The sequence below is a fragment of the Capsicum annuum genome, chromosome 9, assembly GCF_002878395.1.
Source record: "Capsicum annuum cultivar UCD-10X-F1 chromosome 9, UCD10Xv1.1, whole genome shotgun sequence".
Classification (NCBI taxonomy): Eukaryota; Viridiplantae; Streptophyta; class Magnoliopsida; order Solanales; family Solanaceae; genus Capsicum; species Capsicum annuum.
This window is the reverse complement of record NC_061119.1, coordinates 33,085,536-33,105,099: the sequence shown is the minus strand read 5'-3', so window position 1 is coordinate 33,105,099 and position 19,564 is coordinate 33,085,536. Positions and strand designations below refer to the sequence as shown.

Sequence of the window (19,564 nt, the reverse complement as noted above, 5' to 3'; positions counted from 1 at the left end):
TTAAGATATAGTAATATAAGTTCTGCTTTAATTTGTTATGCAGGTTGGAGTCATACATGTAATCCTATTAACAAAAAGGGGTTACAGATACATAAAAATGTATTGATTTGTTGGTAACTATGATTATATAGTAAAACATATTTCCTTATAATAGATACATACAATACGGTAAGATGTATCTCACATTAATTAATATATACAAGTTTAAATAATTTTTATCACCTGTAAAATATAATGGATCAATAGTTTTAAGAGTTTAGTTCTATTAAATTCTGTTATAATTTGTTATGCACGTTAGAGAAAACATGGATTAATACCAATACATTGTAATATATCTTTCTTTAATTTAGATACATAAAATTGTAAAATACTGTAAAATATGTATCAAACTAATGTCTGTAAATAGTGTAACAAAAAATATATAACGAAAACATAAATATATCTTTACATGCTGTAGCATTTCGTTAGAATATTAATGCAAATAGAAGTAATTAATCATTAAAGAAACTTAATGTATGTTTATCTAAACACAACTAACATCATCAAAATATCAACAAAGTTTATATCATCAACAACGTTTTTAATAGCCAACTAGTCAACAAATAAACAACTACTGAATACTCAAACCACGACCTGTTTCTTTTGGTGTGAACTTGATCCTTGGCCTTGATGGATCATCATTCTCACTAAAGTATTCATTCTCCATTTTTTCAGACCCGTACTTGCACAAAAGACAAGCATATCTCAGACGATGGTATTGGGCATCAATTTTCAAAGATGGAATGTCTAATCCCTCACTCGGATACTCGACATATAGTACACTTTGAAAAAGCAATCTGCGGTAGTGTATCTCTTGATTGAAAAATTCTTGTTCTTGTACTTCTTCCTCAAATAGTACATGATGACATCTAGATGTTGTTCAAATTGCAATCAAATATAATATATCATACATCAGCTAACTGTGATGATTAAAACTGAAAGAGATGCAAATTAAATGCTTTATGTATCTAATGTAATTAATGTAAGTGATAGAAAATTGCTTCAGATAATGAACAAGATACATATTAATATGGATAGATAAATGTTTTGTTATTATGTATCTAATACAAAATAAATTAAGGGTGCACTAAATCATGCACAGCCATTCTACTCCAAGACTAAACTAGCACTGATCAACATTAATAACAATTATCTTACAAGATGAATCATCCCATAATTCTTCAAGGAAAAAGTTGCACATATCCCTTTACAAGCTATAAATTACTGAACCCCTATCTCCTTTAACATCTACTAACAACATCATGGTGTTAGTTTATGATTTATAGGTGATTGGTTGAAGGATATAGAGCTCTAGTAATTTATAGTTTTACTAAAATAAAGAAGTCACATCTTAAGGTGACCTTCTCGGACACTATAGCGCCATCGCTCAATTTTCAATTTGATTACTTAAGAGCAGCCTGAGTTTTTTTGGAGGCTTTGCAATCTTTGAGCCTATGCATGGGTTCTCTTAAAGATAGTTGTCTTCTCTTTATGTATAGCTTAACATGATCTCATCACTCCCTGTGATTTTGAAATTTGAATTATTATAGAATAACATGATCTAAGATAATCAAATTTCAAAATAACAGAGTGATGAGTGATGAAACATCAAGCTATCCACAAAATCGCAAAAAAAAAACAAGCTGCTCTAAAACTACAGTATCACGTCAAGCTATACACGAAGACAATACATCTAAAAAGCTCAGGCTGCTCTAAAAAAGCAAATTTCATAATCAATGGGACTAGAGTATCACGTCAAGCTCCAATGGCACAACGGTATTCCAAACGATCACGTCAAGATATAAACAAAGACAAGACATGCTTTAGGAAAACCTCAGGCTTATCTAAAATAGCACATTCATAATCAATGAGACTACAGTTGAGTCAAGCTCCAATGGCACCATAATATTTCAAACGATCACATTAAACTATACACAAACATAATACATGCTTACAAAAACCTCAGGCTACTCTAAATTAACCAAATTTCAAAATAACATAAAGAGATATCAATGAACCTAATCTATCCAAGAAATAATACAGGTAACCAATAAAAAACAAACTCAGACCACTCCACAGTATACCAGCAGATCACGTAAAACAAAAAATATATAAATAATAAAATTAATCGAGATGCAACAAATCTATATTAAGACATTTCAATATATACAAAAACTCTAAGAACATCATACATTAGATACAAGATAATACAAATATATCTTTAAGCTTAAAAAATATGTATCTTAGAAGAAAAACATGTATCTTGTGTAATACGACTTTCAATAACGTTTAAACAATACTATAAACATTTCAAAGCATTAACAGTAAGTCACAGATACAAATTAACACAACATGTATCTTAGAAAGAAAATCATGTATCGTAGAAGAAAAAACATGTATCTCTTTTCATAAGACTTTCATAAAATTTAAACAACACTAGATACAAATCAAACCATTAACAATAACTCACAGATACAAGTCAACGTAACATGTATTCATGTACTTATGAACTTGTATCTTTTGTTATCTTAAATTCAATAAAACATCAAAAACACAAGATACAATAAATTGGCAACAAAAAAATCATATAAGCAATGAATTTCTAAACGTATCATACAAGTCAAAATATGTATCTCGGCCTAATATTCAACAGATCTAAACATGCAATTACCTTGGGAAGCTCATATCTGAAAATTGCTTCGACAATTCTTCTTCTCTTGGCGGGAGCTTTACTTGCCGGGACTGTTGAATCCCCTTTTCTTAGAACCACTTTCTTTTTTTTTTGTCCTTCTTATTATGCTTTTGCCGCAATTTCTCCATAGTTTGACGATCGTTTTTGTGCTTTGATCTATTTTCATCAAAGCCAATAAATTTGTAATCAAAACTTTTGGAAATGAAATTTACAACTTCTTGAGATTCTTTGATACTTTTTAATTGAGAAAACTTAAAACTAAAAGAAGGTGCCAAATCTTTATTCATAATGGTAATTCAAACAATGAAGCCTAAAAAACGAACAATCGAATAAATAGCTCAACCCAAAACACTGAAATTTCACTTTGAAAAGGAATGGGCAAAATACCTTTTTGAAAAAAAAAAAGTACAAAGGATTAGAAGAAAGAGAACCCGGTTTTAGGAAGGGAAATTACTTTTACTTCAAAGTTTTGAATTAGATGGAGAAAATTGATAGAAACCGCACCAGAAATTGCGGCGTATAGAGAGGAGAAGAAGTGAGTTATTTTTGATAAAGGATCGCCTCTTAATTATAGGTTTTAATTTATATTTCAATTTTATCAAAAAATATGAGTATTGGGATTTAAGTAATTTTTTTTAGAAGTGGGAAGATTTTAAGCTTGGAAACTTATGTTTTTCAAAGATCCATAACCTTTAGCCCACAAATAGAAAAATTAGGCCCATATAAGTCCACCTTTTCATAATTAGATCTCATTACAAACTTGTGGCCTATGTCACAACCAAAAGAGAACAAACTCGAATTACCAAAACTACCCTTATCCACATATCATCCAAATCTTCCCTTCCAAGGTTCAATAAGTAAATTCACCTAGCTCCGTTATCCCTGTTACGCAAAATTCTCCCATTCTGCAAATTCTTCAACCTAAAAACTATAAGCTCCAAACGAAAAAGAATCCTACAAATCTATCAAAAATTGCAAATTTTTGCTAATATCAGTAATTAATTTATCTTAAAAAAGGATCCGTTTTTCGTATATCGATTTCTCTGCATTTGAAATTTTGTTGGAAAAAAAAAAGGAAAATTCATGTTAAGGAAATCAACAAAAATATGATGCTTTCACGTATTGGCCGCTCTATATCAAAAACTTCTCGCTCCAATATTCACAAAGTAAGTTTTTTTTTTTTTTTTTTTAAATTAATTTATTGTTATTTTTATTGCTGTTTTGTTTTTGTAATTTTGATTTTCTTTTGGTTTGTTATAGGGTGTTGGATATGGTGTGAGGTCGGCGGTGTTGGATGAGGTGGCAACGGGCGTCACGCGCGGCACGTGTATTGCACGAGCTGAAGGCGGATTAGGGTTTGTGAGGAATTATTTAACGTCCATTGGAGGTGGAGGAAGGGGAGGTTTGAGTAAGACGTATTTATCGGAGCTCGATTCGGCTTTCCCAAGTCCGAGGTTGAGGCGGTTTTTCTGTAGTGAAGGGCCAAAGAGAAGAAGTAAGATGAATTGATTGAGTAAATTTAGAAAGTGTTGGTTTTTGTTTGCAAACGAGCCTTGGAGTAGCTGGTAAAGTTGCTCCCTGGGTTCGAGAGCCTCTTGCAGAAATGAAATGCAGGGTAAGGCTGTGCACAATAGACCGTTGTCGTCCGGCATTTTGCTGTGGGCTGCCTTTAGTTTTTTGTTTGTTATTTTAGTTGGTTTTGAGAATTGAGATGCTTATTTGTTGAAATTTGGTTGTTTTGTAGACTATGAGAACTATTATCCAAAGAACAAGAAAGAAATTCCCAAAGCAAATAATCAAAAGGCCGAGTCAGGCAAAGGTAAGGTAGTGCATTATTTATGTGTTTTAGTAAATGTTATGGATTAGGATAGAGGGTGAGTTAGGTAGTCGAAAGTTGTCTCATTTAGTCTTTAATACTAGTAGTAGTATTAGTATGTGAGTTTCTTGTTATTCCATTTCTAGTAATATTTACTGTTTCTAGCTCTTCGATTATTGTATTATTTTTTGGTAGTGACTGTTCTTTTTCTTTTTTAAGTGTGTTTTGTCATGCTTTCCTTGGCATTTTGTCTTGGCTTCTTCACCCCCATTGTTTGTTTTTTTGAACTGCCTTGTAATGCTTTTACTTGAGCTGAGGGTCTATAAGAAACAACCTTTATACCTGATAGGGGTAAGGTTTGCATATATATTACCCTCCCCATACCTCACTTGTGGGATTATCACTTGTGGGTTTACGGTGGGTATGCTGTTTTTGGTAAATGTGTGGATTATGTATAAACCAACAACAAGGCATCAATTTCAGTTGAATTCGGCTGTATGAACCCCCTTTAGACATTCTACTTCATTTGACCTATCTTGTACCTCTTAGGCTCTTAACGCTCTAATTGTGTATTGATGATACAGTATGGAGCATTTTTTATGTAAGCAATTGGTTGTAGAACTATAGGAAGAATCTTGGAGAAACCCGTGTTCTCCTGTTTAATGTTGTATCTATGGGTTGTGTACAATGAACGTTCTTGCTTTGGTTTTGTGTGGTTGCAGAGGAAGGTTCAGGTGAGCAAGGAAATCCTCAGGACAACTTTGTGAAGCTAAATTTCAATTTATTGACACCCGTATTATTTATTGGGTTTATTCTGTCATCTATCCTAATGTCTCCTCGAGAGCAGCAAGAGGTTAGTACTTAAACAAACTTTTTTCTCCCATGCGGCTCTTGTCATTTCAGCTTCCCCCTAAAAAAGTCCTTTTTCTTTTTTACTAGAAGTGGATGAGTTTAGGGCCTTTGTCACTTTAAGAAAATTTGATCTTAAACATTTTAATATTTCTTTGTGGGAATACAATGGGTGTGTTGTTGTAAACATTTTAATATTTAGCTGAAGACCAATATTTTACTTATACATTAATTGTAATGGAAACAAAAACACAGCCAGTCACCTGTTCGATAATTATAGCCTGTTTGGCCAAGCTTATTTTTCCCCAAAAGTGCTTATTTTTAACAAAATGAGGTGTTTGGCCAAGCTTTTGAAAGAAAATAAGTGTTATTGAGGAGTAGAAAAAGAAGTTTTTCATAAGCTAATAGCCCGTTTGGCCAAGCTTATAATCAACTTATTTTGATAAGTGTTTTTTTCAAAGGTGCTTTTCAAAAAAGGTACTTTTGGTGAGAAGCAGTTTGTGTTTGGCCAACAGATTAAAAAAAGCACTTTTGAGCATCAATTAGTGTTTGACCAAGCTTTTAAAAGTGCATTTTTTTCAAAAGTGCTTTTGGGAAGAAGCTACTTTTTGTAGCTTATGAAAAAACAGCTTCTGCAGTTCCTCAGAAGCACCTATTTCTCCCAGAAGCTTGGCCAAACACCTTAATTTTTTAAAATAGGCACTTTTTGAGGAAAAATAAGCACTTTTGGGGAAAAATAAGCTTAGCCAAATGGGCTATAAAAAATACCGTTTCTTTAAAAACACTTTTTTGAAAAGCAGTTTTGAGGAAAATACATTTAAAAACCTTGGCCAAACACTAATCGATGCCCAAAAGTGCTTTTTGAAATTTATTGTCCAAACACAAACTTCTCTCACAATTTGTTACCTTCTCCAAAAAAATTCTCTCACCAAAAGTACTTTTTTGAAGAACACATTTCAAAATAAGCTAATTTTATTAGCTTGGCCAAACATGCTATTAGTCACTTGGATGGAAGATGTTAAATGTACGGTAGCAACAACATTTCTTTGCCTTCCATATTTTTTCCTTTTAAAAAAAATCTGCTTTTAAGGCTACAGAAGATTTGTAGTTAAATTTTCACAAATAATGTGATTTTTCTTGTTTAATATGACGAGTCATAATAGAAAACTGATCAGATATGCACAGCTTTTGTAGGTTGTCATTACACATGAACATTTGCTTGTAGATAGCGGATAGTAATACTTTGTTAGATTACCCGTCTTGAAGTGTTTGCTATTTTCAGAAAGCTACTAGGGTGATAAAATTAGCTATTTGTTTTCAGAAAGCAAGGCAAATGAAGCCATCACTTTAGGCCTCAAAAATATAAAAATATTATATATAATATTGTCATATAATTTTTTATATAACTATTGTTATTGAAGATTTCAACTTATGCTGATCTTTAGATTTGGTTCAGGTTGTTCTGACAAATAAGTAAATTACTGCAAATTTCTTTCTCTCTCGTTAGTTTATAAATTTATCTCCTTCTGGGTTATGTTTTTCCTCCTTTGTGTATTGTTCATTTTTTCCTATTTTGACATTTTGCTTTCCAATATAAAACGTTCTCCTAAATCAGGTATTTCACTTTTCCCTATTTGATTAGTCTATTGGGTCGCTCCTGGTCTCTCCTGGTTTGGTCAAGCTTGTACAGTTCTACGATTTTAACGGGGAGTCATAACCTTCTCTAGATATTGGATTTTTGGTTTAACCGTTAAAAGGAAAAGAATTTTCCAGTCTGCAATTATTACATTTATATATCTCAGTATTTAGAGAGTCAAATGATATCTTTTTTTTAACCATAATTTTTTCGAATACTTTGAAAATATTTTGAATTGTAAAATATTGCAACTTATAATACCTTTTATTTTCACTGTTATGTTGTTGTTGGTGTTGTATAGTACTTTCTATGCTGTTTCTAAATATGTATAACCATAATTTTCAAATACTTCTAAAATATTTTGAATTGTTAAATGTTGTGACTTATGGTACTTTTTATGTTGTTTTCGAATATGTAAAGTTTAATTAAAAAAAGAAAGATTCGTCTATGTCCGAATACACACCGAGCATTAGCTAGTTTGTTTCTCGTACTCGGAATCAAGCCACATAAATTGAAATGGAGGGAGTAGCATTTATGGAAGACTATCATGTTTTCCTATGATTATGGCCTTTATGGTAATCTAAAGACTTAGGTTCTTATATGATACACATAGGCTTTGTGTTCCTAGTTGTTATTACCTGTTTTTTATACACCCAAATTTGGTTGATCATTGCCTAGGCAAGAGTTTACAACACATGTCAAAATAAGTATCGCTTCTTTATCCTATTGACGACAAGTTTTGACATGCGGTATGGTCCTGCATACCACTAGCTAGTAAATTGCCTACTTGTGAATGAGCATAGAAGAATCAGAATGAATCTCAGTGCTCATTCTGCTTCTTACAACCATTCGCCACTTCCCTTTTCTTTTTGGAGCTCATTACTTGCCTACTTGTGAATGAGCATAGAAGAATCGGAATGAATCTCAGTGCTGATTCTGCTTCTTAAAACCATTCACCACTTCCCTTTTCTTTTTTGAGCTCATTACTTTTGCTGATATATTGATCTTGCTTAAACATATATTCTTGTTGAAGAGTTTCTCCTCAGTATAACAATATATCTGTGAATTAATGAAACCATGTGACTTCTTTAAATGTTTTAATTTATGATTGGTGAGTAAAGCTGGTTCTACTATAATTGAAGTTGCAGTTCTCTTATCTCAGTTATTGGTTGTCTTTTGTAGCTTGCTTCTCTTTCTTCTCACAGCAACTTTCCTAAATGTACATTTTCAGATTAGCTTCCAAGAGTTCAAAAACAAGCTACTTGAACCTGGTCTTGTTGATAGGATTGTTGTTACTAACAAATCTGTAGCCAAAGTTTATGTGAGAAGCTCTGCACCTGGTCCTAATCAAATTGGTGATGACACTGTTCAAGGTCCTATAACTGGTAGAAATGATGGAAGAAACATGGGCCAGTACAAATATTATTTTAACATTGGGAGTGTCGAGTCATTCGAGGAGAAGCTTGAAGAAGCACAGGAGGCATTAGGAATAGATCCTCATTATTATGTTCCTGTTACATATGTTGATGAGTTGAATTGGTTCCAAGAAGTGATGAGGTTTGGTCCCACAGTGGTGCTTCTTGCTGTTCTTTATTTTATGGGACGGAGAGTCCAAGGCGGGATGGGTGTTGGAGGCCCTGGTGGAAAAGGTGCTCGTGGAATATTTAACATTGGCAAAGCGCATTTCACGAAGATGGATAAAAATGCCAAGAATAAGGTGAGTCTGGAGTTTCTAACCATGCCCTAGTTTCAAACTTGGGTGCAGATTCAGAAGCTAAGTTGCTCGGAGTCTCCAAAAATGTTGCCGCACCCGCGTCGGATCCTTCAAAAATACACTATTTTTTGAGTATCCGACATGCACCCGTAGACATTTTTGAAGAGTCCGAGCAACTTAGTTCAGAAGTATTGATAATGTTTTTAATCTGTATTTGAAGATGCTTCATGCCATGATATTTCATGATTAATTCTTGGAAAGTCTGTTGAAATGTCCTGTGGTACAGGTGTTCTTTAAAGACGTGGCTGGATGTGATGAGGCAAAGCAAGAAATCATGGAGTTCGTCCACTTCCTTAAAAACCCGAAGAAGTATGAGCAGTTGGGAGCCAAAATTCCTAAGGGTGCTCTTCTAGTGGGTCCTCCCGGGACTGGGAAGACACTTCTGGCCAAAGCTACCGCAGGAGAGTCTGGTGTACCTTTTCTCTCTATTTCTGGATCAGATTTTATGGAGATGTTTGTTGGTGTTGGACCAGCCAGGGTTCGGAGTTTATTTCAGGAGGCAAGGCAGTGTGCACCTAGTATAATTTTCATTGATGAGATTGATGCCATTGGTCGAGCAAGAGGGCGAGGTGGCTTTTCTGGAGGCCATGATGAACGTGAAAGCACTTTAAATCAACTGCTTGTTGAAATGGATGGTTTTGCAACCACATCAGGTGTAGTTATACTTGCTGGCACAAATAGACCTGATATATTAGACAAAGCGTTGCTAAGACCCGGTCGATTTGATCGTCAAATTACCATAGACAAACCCGACATAAAAGGCCGTGATCAGATATTCCGGATCTATTTGAGCAAGTTGAAACTTGACCATGAGGCATCCTTTTATTCACAGAGGCTTGCGGCTCTAACACCAGGATTTGCCGGAGCAGACATTGCAAATGTTTGTAATGAAGCTGCTTTAATTGCCGCAAGGAATGAGAGCACAATAATTACAATGCAACATTTTGAGGCAGCAATAGATAGGGTAATTGGAGGTCTTGAGAAGAAGAATAAGGTATTTAATCCTCATTTTTTCCTTTCCATTGTCTACTTTTTTGGGGTAGATAGCACATTTCAATACCAGAAGTTTCATGTAATGTTCTTTGTTCTGGATTTTGGTTATGGAATATATTGTTTGCAGCTTGAAATGTTTAGATTTGTGTAACAAATCATTGAAATAAAAGGAAAAGAGAAAAGTGCTTGGATTTACAATATGCTTTACTATTTCTCTATTTAAAAAGGAGAAAAATAACTGGGGATATTATGTGATTTAATATCAAAATCTTAGTGCATCTCCATGACTTTCCAGACCAACCAAACCGAATCTACCACTCATTTGCTACTGGAGAACATATATAATTATTAATTACGTTTAGGAGATTATCAGAAGACCTTTCTATTACTTTCTTTGTGTGTGTGTGCTGGGGAGGGGGGGGGGGCGCTATATGTTCTACAAGTGTTGGAACTGATTCCAAATTTAGAATTTATCTATTTTCTTTCGTACTAGGCAAGTAGGTCTTTTGCTTCACTTCCACTCCCTTTTTAGTGTGGGTGGGAGGTTATGAATACCTAATTAAGTATTTAACCTGATAAAAATGATGTTGTAAGTTGTCGAGAAACCTATGGTCATTTTGGTGCAAAATACTGTTCTAAAGGTCAGGCTTGAAACTCATTGTAGCAGGTGAGAAAATTTAGATTCTTTTGGTAGGAAGTATCCAAAATTACCCATTTAATATTCTTATTTGTGAAAATAGACGCTTTTGTTACGGTGCCCATCAAAGTCAGTTACCACTGGAGTGACCATTTGTTGGATATCCTGTCGGCCAAATTTCTTTGGTGGGCATCATTGATCCAAAATCCAACGATATTCATTCTTAGTGCCTTTGCATGACGATTAGGATGCTGTGGTGATCTTTTGGTCCTTTGCTGCTGTATCCAGGGATGTCCATAAAGTTTTCTTGGAGAGTATTGTTTTGGGTATTGAGCACTTTTTTATTTGTTTAAGAAGTAACGTTGTGGAGAATGTTTGAAGTAAGAGTAGCTCTTGGTATACTTCACTTCAACACCATTATAACTGCCTCTTGTTGACTTGGTATGTATATGGAACGAACTTGGCATGGGGAGGGTGGTGGACAAAACAAAGATTGGCCTTTCCATGCAATTCTGGTCCTTTTTCTTCTCTCTCTCTTGTCATTTTTATTGGAAAAGGTTTTTGGATGGACGCTTACTTTGAGGAAGTATGATGTTTCTAGTGTTAGATATTGCCGGTCCATTTTTAGATTGAGTTGTGAAGTTATAATTTCTTTTGTTTTCTTCATCAAAAAAAATAATTTCTTTGGTTTTGGATGACATCATATCTCAAAGCTTCCTGTGTGCTTTCTGCAGGTCATAAGCAAGCTGGAGAGGCGGACAGTTGCCTACCATGAATCTGGTCATGCTGTTGCTGGATGGTTCTTGGAACATGCAGAACCATTACTAAAAGTGACAATTGTTCCTCGGGGTACGGCAGCTCTGGGATTTGCTCAGTATGTTCCTAATGAAAATCTTCTAATGACTAAGGAACAACTATTTGATGTGACATGCATGACTCTTGGAGGTCGAGCTGCTGAGCAGGTGAATATATAGGGAAATACTTAATATTCTTTCATATATTTTCCTGTAGATGGACATAGGCACCTTAGTAGGTTCTTGAATTATGTTTTATTAATATGATCTGAATTGTATTTTTTTATACATACATGATGTCACTACAGTGGTTTAATTGTTCACTTCTTTAAATGTTGACGCTGCTTACAATAAAATTTAGGGTATGCCCCACTACCTGTAGACATTAATAATTGTTAACTTGAAACTCCCATCACGTGGACAGTGGGTAGGCCTCAAAATAAATTCAATGCTAAATTGTATTTCAGAAACCAACTATTTTGAGTGATAATAATTGTTTCGTGGATTGATTCCTCTGCTGTATGCATACTTTCCTGCAAGAGTGTTATTTCTTTAGCTTGAATTATGTTATTTAAGTACTATGGGAAGGTATTGAATTGCAGTATTAAGATAATTTGAACTCAAAATCCTGCACAAAATGGCGAAGCACCCCCTAAGACTTCGTCACCACATTCTGATAAATCTAGTCATCAGCTACACTTGTTTCTTTTTGCTTCTCCCCCTAAAAATAAGGTTAGTTAGTAGTAGGTGAACATCTTATTACTTAAGTATCATATCCACAGTTCTACTTGAATATATTTTGGGCTTAAAGTTGTGTAGCACATCTTTCTTTTTTTAATATAAGGACATCTTTAGGCATATTAAAGAAGGTATGTTGTTGCTGGAGACCTAACTTTTGCAGAGTAGCGAGTCTAAATTTAAAGGGGCCTGGATGGCGTCATATGACGTATGATGAGTTTGTCTTTTATATTATATGCTTTTGAACCTCAACAAGAAGAGAGGGCTCAATAGTTGCTGAGGAGAAGAGGCTCAATAATAGTTCATTGTCTGAGAAGATTTAGTATCTCGTGTACATGAAGAATTTTGTTTTTTAAATGCTAATCCACGGCTTCACTTTTCTACTGTCATAGCAGATTGGCTTTTCTTACCTTTTTGTGAATAAATAAGATACCTGAAAGTGAAGTGATTTGGATTTTATTTGTTGACTAGGTTTTGATTGGGAAGATCTCGACTGGAGCCCAAAACGATCTGGAGAAAGTCACCAAAATGACGTATGCCCAAGTAGCAGTCTATGGTTTCAGTGACAAGGTTGGTCTTCTTTCTTTCCCACAAAGAGATGATGGATTTGAGATGTCAAAGCCTTACAGTAGCAAGACAGCAGCAATTATCGACAATGAAGTAAGAGAATGGGTCTCCAAGGCATATGAACGCACTGTGCAACTTATAGAGGAGCACAAAGAACATGTTGCACAGATTGCAGAGTTACTACTTGAAAAAGAGGTCCTTCATCAAGACGATTTGGTTCGGGTATTGGGTGAACGCCCATTCAAGAGTCATGAGCCCACAAACTATGATATATTCAAGCAAGGATTTGAAGAAGAGAACAAAGAAACAAAAGATAACCCCGAAAATAAGATGGTAGAAGATAATGGATCACCACCAGTTGTACCTGAGGTTGTCCCAGTATAGTTGTGGGCTGGTGCTTTGTAAATGATAAGGTGGTGTAGTTGCTATCTGGGATATTCACGTCTTATTAGGAAGTTGTAGAAGAGAGAAAACATGTTTTTGATATTAATAACACAGAAATCCGTTGCTAATTTTGTGCACCCCGTGAAATCACGAAGAAAAAGAAAAAACAAAATGAGGTGAAGGAAATACTGTAATCTAATTGTATCAGGTTCATAATGGCTATTTCTCTTTATAGTATTTGCTTACGTGTATTTCTTGTTGCCACGGCATAAGCCCTACTCTGCAGTACTCTACTTTATGCGACTTCAAGAGGCTGCATACATTTAGTCTACCTGGCAAAATGTGGCTGCAGAAATCTAGTTTACCAGACTTCAGTTGCAGTGTGTTATTCCTAACTGTTTCCAATGCAGTGAAGGTGCGTTGTCTGTTATGTTTGCTGTTGGGGGTATTTCCATGGGTTTCCTGGTATTTTGTTCATATTAATGTATTGAATGATCTCAGTAGGTTGCTTTCTATTCATAAAATGCGTACAAGCACAGGTTGCTGGTTGCCGGTTCAATGGCTTTTGATCCTTATGATCTTGTTACTGGTTGCCGGTTCAATGGCTTTTGATCCTTATGATCTTGTTAAGTAGTAATTAACTCATTATGTTGGACAACAACAAAACTCCGACAGAGATAAACTCGGTATGTAGGGTTATCGTCTCTAGATTTCATAGATAGCATTGCCTATGACAGGACATTGTGAGTAAGAGATTAGGACTATCCATGATTTAGAATTTACTACCTAAAAAACAAAGTGGACAGGTTAAACGTTTTGAAAAACTGTAGTTGTAGGCTTGTAGCTATGGGTAGAGCTTAGAGCAGTCGTCTGTGATCTGTACGCTATGATCATGATCTTTTTCTTTTTTCGGATAAAATAAACCTGAAAATAGTTGGGCAGGGAAAGATAGAAGAGGAGATGGGTTATTGATGGAATTGAATGAATCTTGCACTAGAATGATATCAGGTAAAAACTCCCAGATAATTGGTGTGCTTAGAAGTAGTCCATGGTTCTCATGTCGGGTTAGGGCAGTTCAATGCACGTAGCATTCCACATCGATATAGGGTTCAGGAAAGGGCACATTCCAAGGCATGATGAATTCCACACTCCAATGCCAAATTGCCATCTCAAAAATCGGGGTTCTTGTCTTTTCTTTTCTTCCGTGGGACAAGGCGAGCGATAACTGAGAAGGAGCATGACATCTCCGTTTTGTTTGTGTAAGACTGATAATGGCCAATTGAAATTTATAGAGAAATTTGTCTTGGACCTCAAATTAGACACACGATCTGGCTGATGCTTTTCGTGTGGCTGACTGTAATCACACGATTGGTGTCTACTATTATGATATGTCATGTTTGCAGATGTTACATCTCTTTGTTGGACGATTACACTTGAATTGTTGCTATTCTGCATTTCACATTCTCTCTATTTTGGCTTCTACTTCCCTGGATTGGTGCACCTCTCCTCTATTTCACTTGCATACTTTTCTTTTCTTTTCTTTTCTTGGATGTCCCTCTCCATTGTCACAACGTTAGGTGTGGAAGGGTATAACCTTCTAATACTTGCAGGGTGGCAGGCTGATATTTTGGGATCTTTCCCTTTTATAATATCTGTGTCTGGTCAGCTTGCGCTCTTCGATATCTCGGGTGATTTTAGCCACTAATGTTCAGGTAAATGTATAGCGTTAGTTGTTAGTCCTTGCTGAGATTTGAACTCAACCTCCCATAATTTTCAAGCACTTCACTAGTCATTAAGGCAACACTCTTATTTCATGTGGTCTACTACACAGTAGAAAATTACCTTTTAAGAATAGACGGTTATATGCCTATACAATTAACACAGAGCATGTGTATCCAGAGGTTTTAGTTTCTAGCTGAACAAGTGCGCCCAAAATTATCTGTCATCAGCGTGTCATAATCTTATATTGGATGCTATTATGATTTTTTTTTAAAAAAGGCAGCTCAGTGCACTATTAGAGTACAAGGGTTTATTATATGCAACTTTATTTTGCATTTATGTTATAGACTGTTTTCACTCTTGAACTTGTGACCTCTAGGTCACATGACAACAATTTTACCGATTCGGAATACTGTTATGAATTACATAATATATATATAGGAGATCTGGGAGAGAGTGGTCGAGGTGAGGCTGAGACGGATAGTGTCTATCTCGGAAAATCAGTTCGGATTTATGCCCGGCCGCTCGACGACGGAGGCAATTCACCTGGTACGGCGGTTGGTGGAGCAATATAGGGAAAGGAAGAAGGATTTGCACATGGTGTTCATCGACCTAGAAAAGGCGTACGACAAAGTCCCCAGGGAGGTGCTTTGGAGATGCTTGGAGGTGAGTGGAGTACCGCAGGCATATAGCAGAGTAATTAAGGATATGTATGAGGGAGCGAAAACCCAGGTGAGGACGGCGGGAGGAGACTCAGAGCATTTCACTGTCCTGACAGGATTGCATCAGGGATCTACTCTTAGTCCCTTTTTGTTTGCGCTAGTAATGGATGTGTTAACGCGGCGTATCCAAGGGGAGGTGCCGTGGTGTATGCTTTTTGCAGACGATGTAGTCCTGATAGATGAGACGCGAGGGGGTGTGAACGACAAATTAGAGCTGTGGAGGCAAACTCTGGAGTCTAAAGGGTTCAGGGTGAGCAGAACCAAGACAGAGTATGTGGAATGTAAGTTTAATGACGTAAGGCGAGAGAATGAGGTAGTGGTGAGGCTAGAAGCGCAGGAGGTAAAGAAAAGGGATAAGTTCAAGTACCTCGGGTCCGTGATCCAGAGTAACGGTGAGATTGACGAGGATGTCTCGCACCGTATCGGGGCGGGATGGATGAAGTGGAAACTTGCATCGGGGGTGCTGTGTGATAAGAAGGTGCCGCCCAAGCTTAAAGGTAAATTCTATAGGGTGGTAGTCCGTCCGGCCTTGCTGTATGGAGCGGAGTGTTGGCCAGTTAAGAACTCCCACACCCAAAGAATGAAGGTGGCAGAAATGCGGATGTTGCGCTGGATGTGTGGACTGACCCGAAGGGATAGAGCTCGGAATGAGACTATCCGGGAGAAGGTTGGGGTGACTTCAGTGGAGTGTAAGATGCGGGAAGCACGATTGAGATGGTTCGGACACGTGAAGAGGAGGGGCATGGATGCCCCGGTCCGTAGGTGTGAGAGGCTAGCGTTGGATGGTTTTAGACGGGGTAGGGGTAGACCGAAGAAGTACTGGGGTGAGGTGATTAGGCGGGACATGGAACAGTTACAGCTTACCGAGGACATGACCCTAGATAGGAAGGTCTGGAAGACGCGAATTACGGCAGAGGATTAGGGCCTGTTCGGGTCGCTAATGTAGGGAGGTAATTGGTGGGGGTGTATTCCTGGTATGATTCCGTATTTCAATGTTCTGTTCCGTGTTCCGTGTTCTATGTTTGTTACGAATCTGTGTGCTTTCCTCTGCTTTATATTCCTGCATTCCTGCTTTACTCTGTTTTATATTCCTTATGACTGCAGTATCTATGTTATGTCATCTGCTTCTGTGCTGTACTATGTGTTTGTTTGATATCTCGTAACTTGAGCCGGGGGTCTTTCGGAAACAGCCTTTCTACTTCATCAGAGGTAGAGGTATGGACTGCGTACATCTTACCCCCCAGACCCCACAAAGTGGGAATACACTGGGTTTGTTGTTGTTGTATATATATATATATTTAAAAGGAGTTTGGGTGCGGGTTGGGGGTTTGTGCGTCTTCATAAAAAATGAACACTTGGTGTGGAGCTAATGACATGTCAAGCTTTTCATACAAACATATAAAAGTGGGCCTTTTTAGATGTGGCAAACTCTTTACCTACAGTCATCATCATTTGCCTTACACACTAATACTAGTGGCAAACAAAAACTGTTAAATCATCGAGGATCCATGGCATATAAAAGAAGAGTAAAGAATGCTACAACTATGTCTTTTTTCCTTGGACCTTTTGCCTCACTTCTCCCCCTTTTCGTGAAGCTTATTTTTAAAATTTAAAAGTGTTTATTTTTTTTTTTTTCAAGAAGTACTTATTTTAAAAAATTAAAGTGTTTGACCAAATTTTTGGGAGAAAGTTAGTGCTTTTGGGGAGTAACAGAAATTGTTTTTCATAAGCTACAAAAATTAGTTTCTCACCAAAAGCACTTTAAAATCACACTTTTGAGGAAAATACACTTAAAAGTATTTTTAAAAGTTCGATTAAACATATACTTTTAAAAGTTCGATTAAACATTAATTGCTGTTCAAAAGTGCTTTTATAAATTTATTTGCGAAACACAAATTGCTTTTTACTAAAAGTACTTTTTGAAAATCACTTTTAGAAAAGACATTTTTCAAAATAAGTTGATTTTATAAGTTTTGACGGAATTCTTTGGTTCTCAAACTCTACATTTTAGGATTCTTTTTCCTTTTATTTTTGAAAAAATTACATCATATCACAATTTAACTTATCATAAGTCATAACTACTTAAAATTTTAATCCTTCCAAATAATTAAATAAATTTCTGGTTTTACTTAAAAGTTTGGACACATTACTGAAGAATACGATGTATCTGTGCAAAATTAAGTCATGTATTCGAAAGAACGTGATGTATCCGTATAAAATTAAGTGATGTATCCAGAAGAATGTAATATTTTCGTGTAGACTAAATTAGAGATTTTAGTAATTTTGAAAAAAGTTGGGATAGTGAGTAACTAGCTGCACAAGAGTTGGGATTTATGTAATTTTTACTTTTTTTTCCTGTCGGATATATGCTATACAATCCGAGGCCTAAATAAATCGAATTCGATACCGGAAAGTTTCACTTTGAGGGTGAAGACGCTCACTATCAAAGACGACTCTATATTTGGGGATCAAATCCGAGACCTCTAATTAAGAATGAGGAAATACTTACTACCTATTATACAACACTACAATCTTTGATGGTCTCTTTATTTATATATGTTACAGCTACTAAAAACATATGAAGTGGTAAAGTTCTTTTTAAAGATGTTGTACCTATTGCAGCATATAAGGATGAAAAAGTTATCGAAAAATGTTTCTAACAAGCTAATTTGCGACCGATTTCATCGTAAATTTAATCTTTTTAAGTAGGTGATAAAAATATGCCCCTCTATATGAAGTAGTAAAGTTCTTTTGAAAAATGTTGCACCTATTGCATCAGATAAGGATGAAAATTGTCTAAAATGTTTTAACAAGCCAATTTGCCATGAATTTCATTGGAAATTTAAGTTTTTTTAGTAGTGATAACAATATGCCCTCTATGTGAAGTGGCAAAGTTCTTTTGAAAAATGTTGCACCTATTGCATCAGATAAGGATGAAAACTGTCGAAAATGTTTCTAACAAGCCAATTTGCGATGAATTTCCAAGTGATAATAATATGCCCCCTATATGTAGTGGTAAAATTCTTTTAAAAAATGTTGCTCCTATTTCATCAGATAAGCACTACAACGACCTCCCTCTCACAATTTGAATTGAAATTTTGGCTAAAGTATTGATGCGAAAGGACTTGACATGAATGGCTATACTACTAAACATGTCAACTATAGTCTATAATGCAATGTCTTTATACTTATTATTTGGACTGGGCTTACTAAATTTTGACAAGTGGACTTCTGAGCATAAAAGCAAGTTTTATGATTAAAAAAGAAAAAGAACCTAAATGACTTCCAACTTGGAAAGCAATAAAGAAGAAAATTGTACTTGCCAAACTTGTTGATAAAAAATTCCTCAAAAATGCATGTCCAATCATTTGTTGTGTTGCCTTCTTGCTTGTATTATGCTCCCTAGCTCAAAATACTTCTTGTACTTGCTAAAAGCATCTATCTCAAACTATTTCTTATAAAAGTTTAAGATAAAATTAATTATTAATCAACTGGTATCGCAAGTCTGTTGACCTGACTAATTCAGATCCGCTTGTTTTCAACATAATTTAAATTCATGAAAAATAAACTTTAATTACAAATAAAAATATGAAGAAATAATAATTTTATTGATAAATGATGTGGGTACAAATTTGTTTCTCCCTTGATTTTCTTTTGATTTTCTCTCCGTAATTCGAGGGTCGTTAGTGACGTATTTCTCGAACGTAGGATGATCTTTTTATGAATACCCCATGATTTTATGGGATATTGCTGATCTTTGTACGAATACTCATCAATTTATGGGATATTCAACATGGTTGTTTCAGGGAATATGTTACCTTTAAATAGGCGGAATTTAGGGTTTAGTAGAGTAACCGTCAAGCTAAATTTATGGTAAAGTAGCCCCCTAGAACTCTAACCAAAATTGAACTCTTTTTGTAGAGTCCACAAAATTTCAATGTCTACAAATGCCCCTGCTTCAAGGCTTGTCGGAGTGTAGACTTGATGAAACTCAAAGATGACTCTTGAAGTACCGCTTCCATCTTTACGATCCTACGACTACAAATTTGTATATTTGATTTATGAGAGAAGAGATGAAGGGTAGATTTGGTCCCACTGGACGTGCCAATTTGTTTCCAACATAATTTAAATTCATGAAAAATAAATTTTAACCACAAATAAAAATACGAAGAAACAATAATTTTATTGATAAACGATGTGGGTA

The 19,564-nt window shown here is 35.6% G+C and overlaps 1 protein-coding gene across 1 annotated transcript; it reads left to right on the top strand.

Moving 5' to 3' along the window:
* Positions 1 to 3,390: 3,390 nt before the first annotated feature.
* On the top strand, positions 3,391 to 13,156 carry LOC107842881 (ATP-dependent zinc metalloprotease FTSH 10, mitochondrial). Its single transcript, XM_016686923.2, has 8 exons — positions 3,391 to 3,897; positions 3,992 to 4,226; positions 4,476 to 4,550; positions 5,270 to 5,400; positions 8,264 to 8,749; positions 9,033 to 9,800; positions 11,171 to 11,398; positions 12,440 to 13,156. Exons 1-8 carry the CDS (start codon positions 3,838 to 3,840, stop codon positions 12,917 to 12,919), a joined length of 2,463 nt encoding a protein of 820 aa, XP_016542409.2. The 5' UTR covers positions 3,391 to 3,837; the 3' UTR covers positions 12,920 to 13,156.
* The last annotated feature ends 6,408 nt before the right edge of the window (positions 13,157 to 19,564 follow it).

What these genes read in the sequence shown, in the direction of transcription:
- LOC107842881 (XM_016686923.2), top strand. Translation starts at nt 3,838, where the DNA reads ATGATGCTTTCACGTATTGGCCGCTCTATATCAAAAACTTCTCGCTCC. An exon ending in CTCGCTCCAATATTCACAAA is followed by an intron (nt 3,898 to 3,991) that starts GTAAGTTTTTTT and finishes GGTTTGTTATAG; the next exon opens with GGTGTTGGATATGGTGTGAG. An exon ending in TGAAGGGCCAAAGAGAAGAA is followed by an intron (nt 4,227 to 4,475) that starts GTAAGATGAATT and finishes GTTGTTTTGTAG; the next exon opens with ACTATGAGAACTATTATCCA.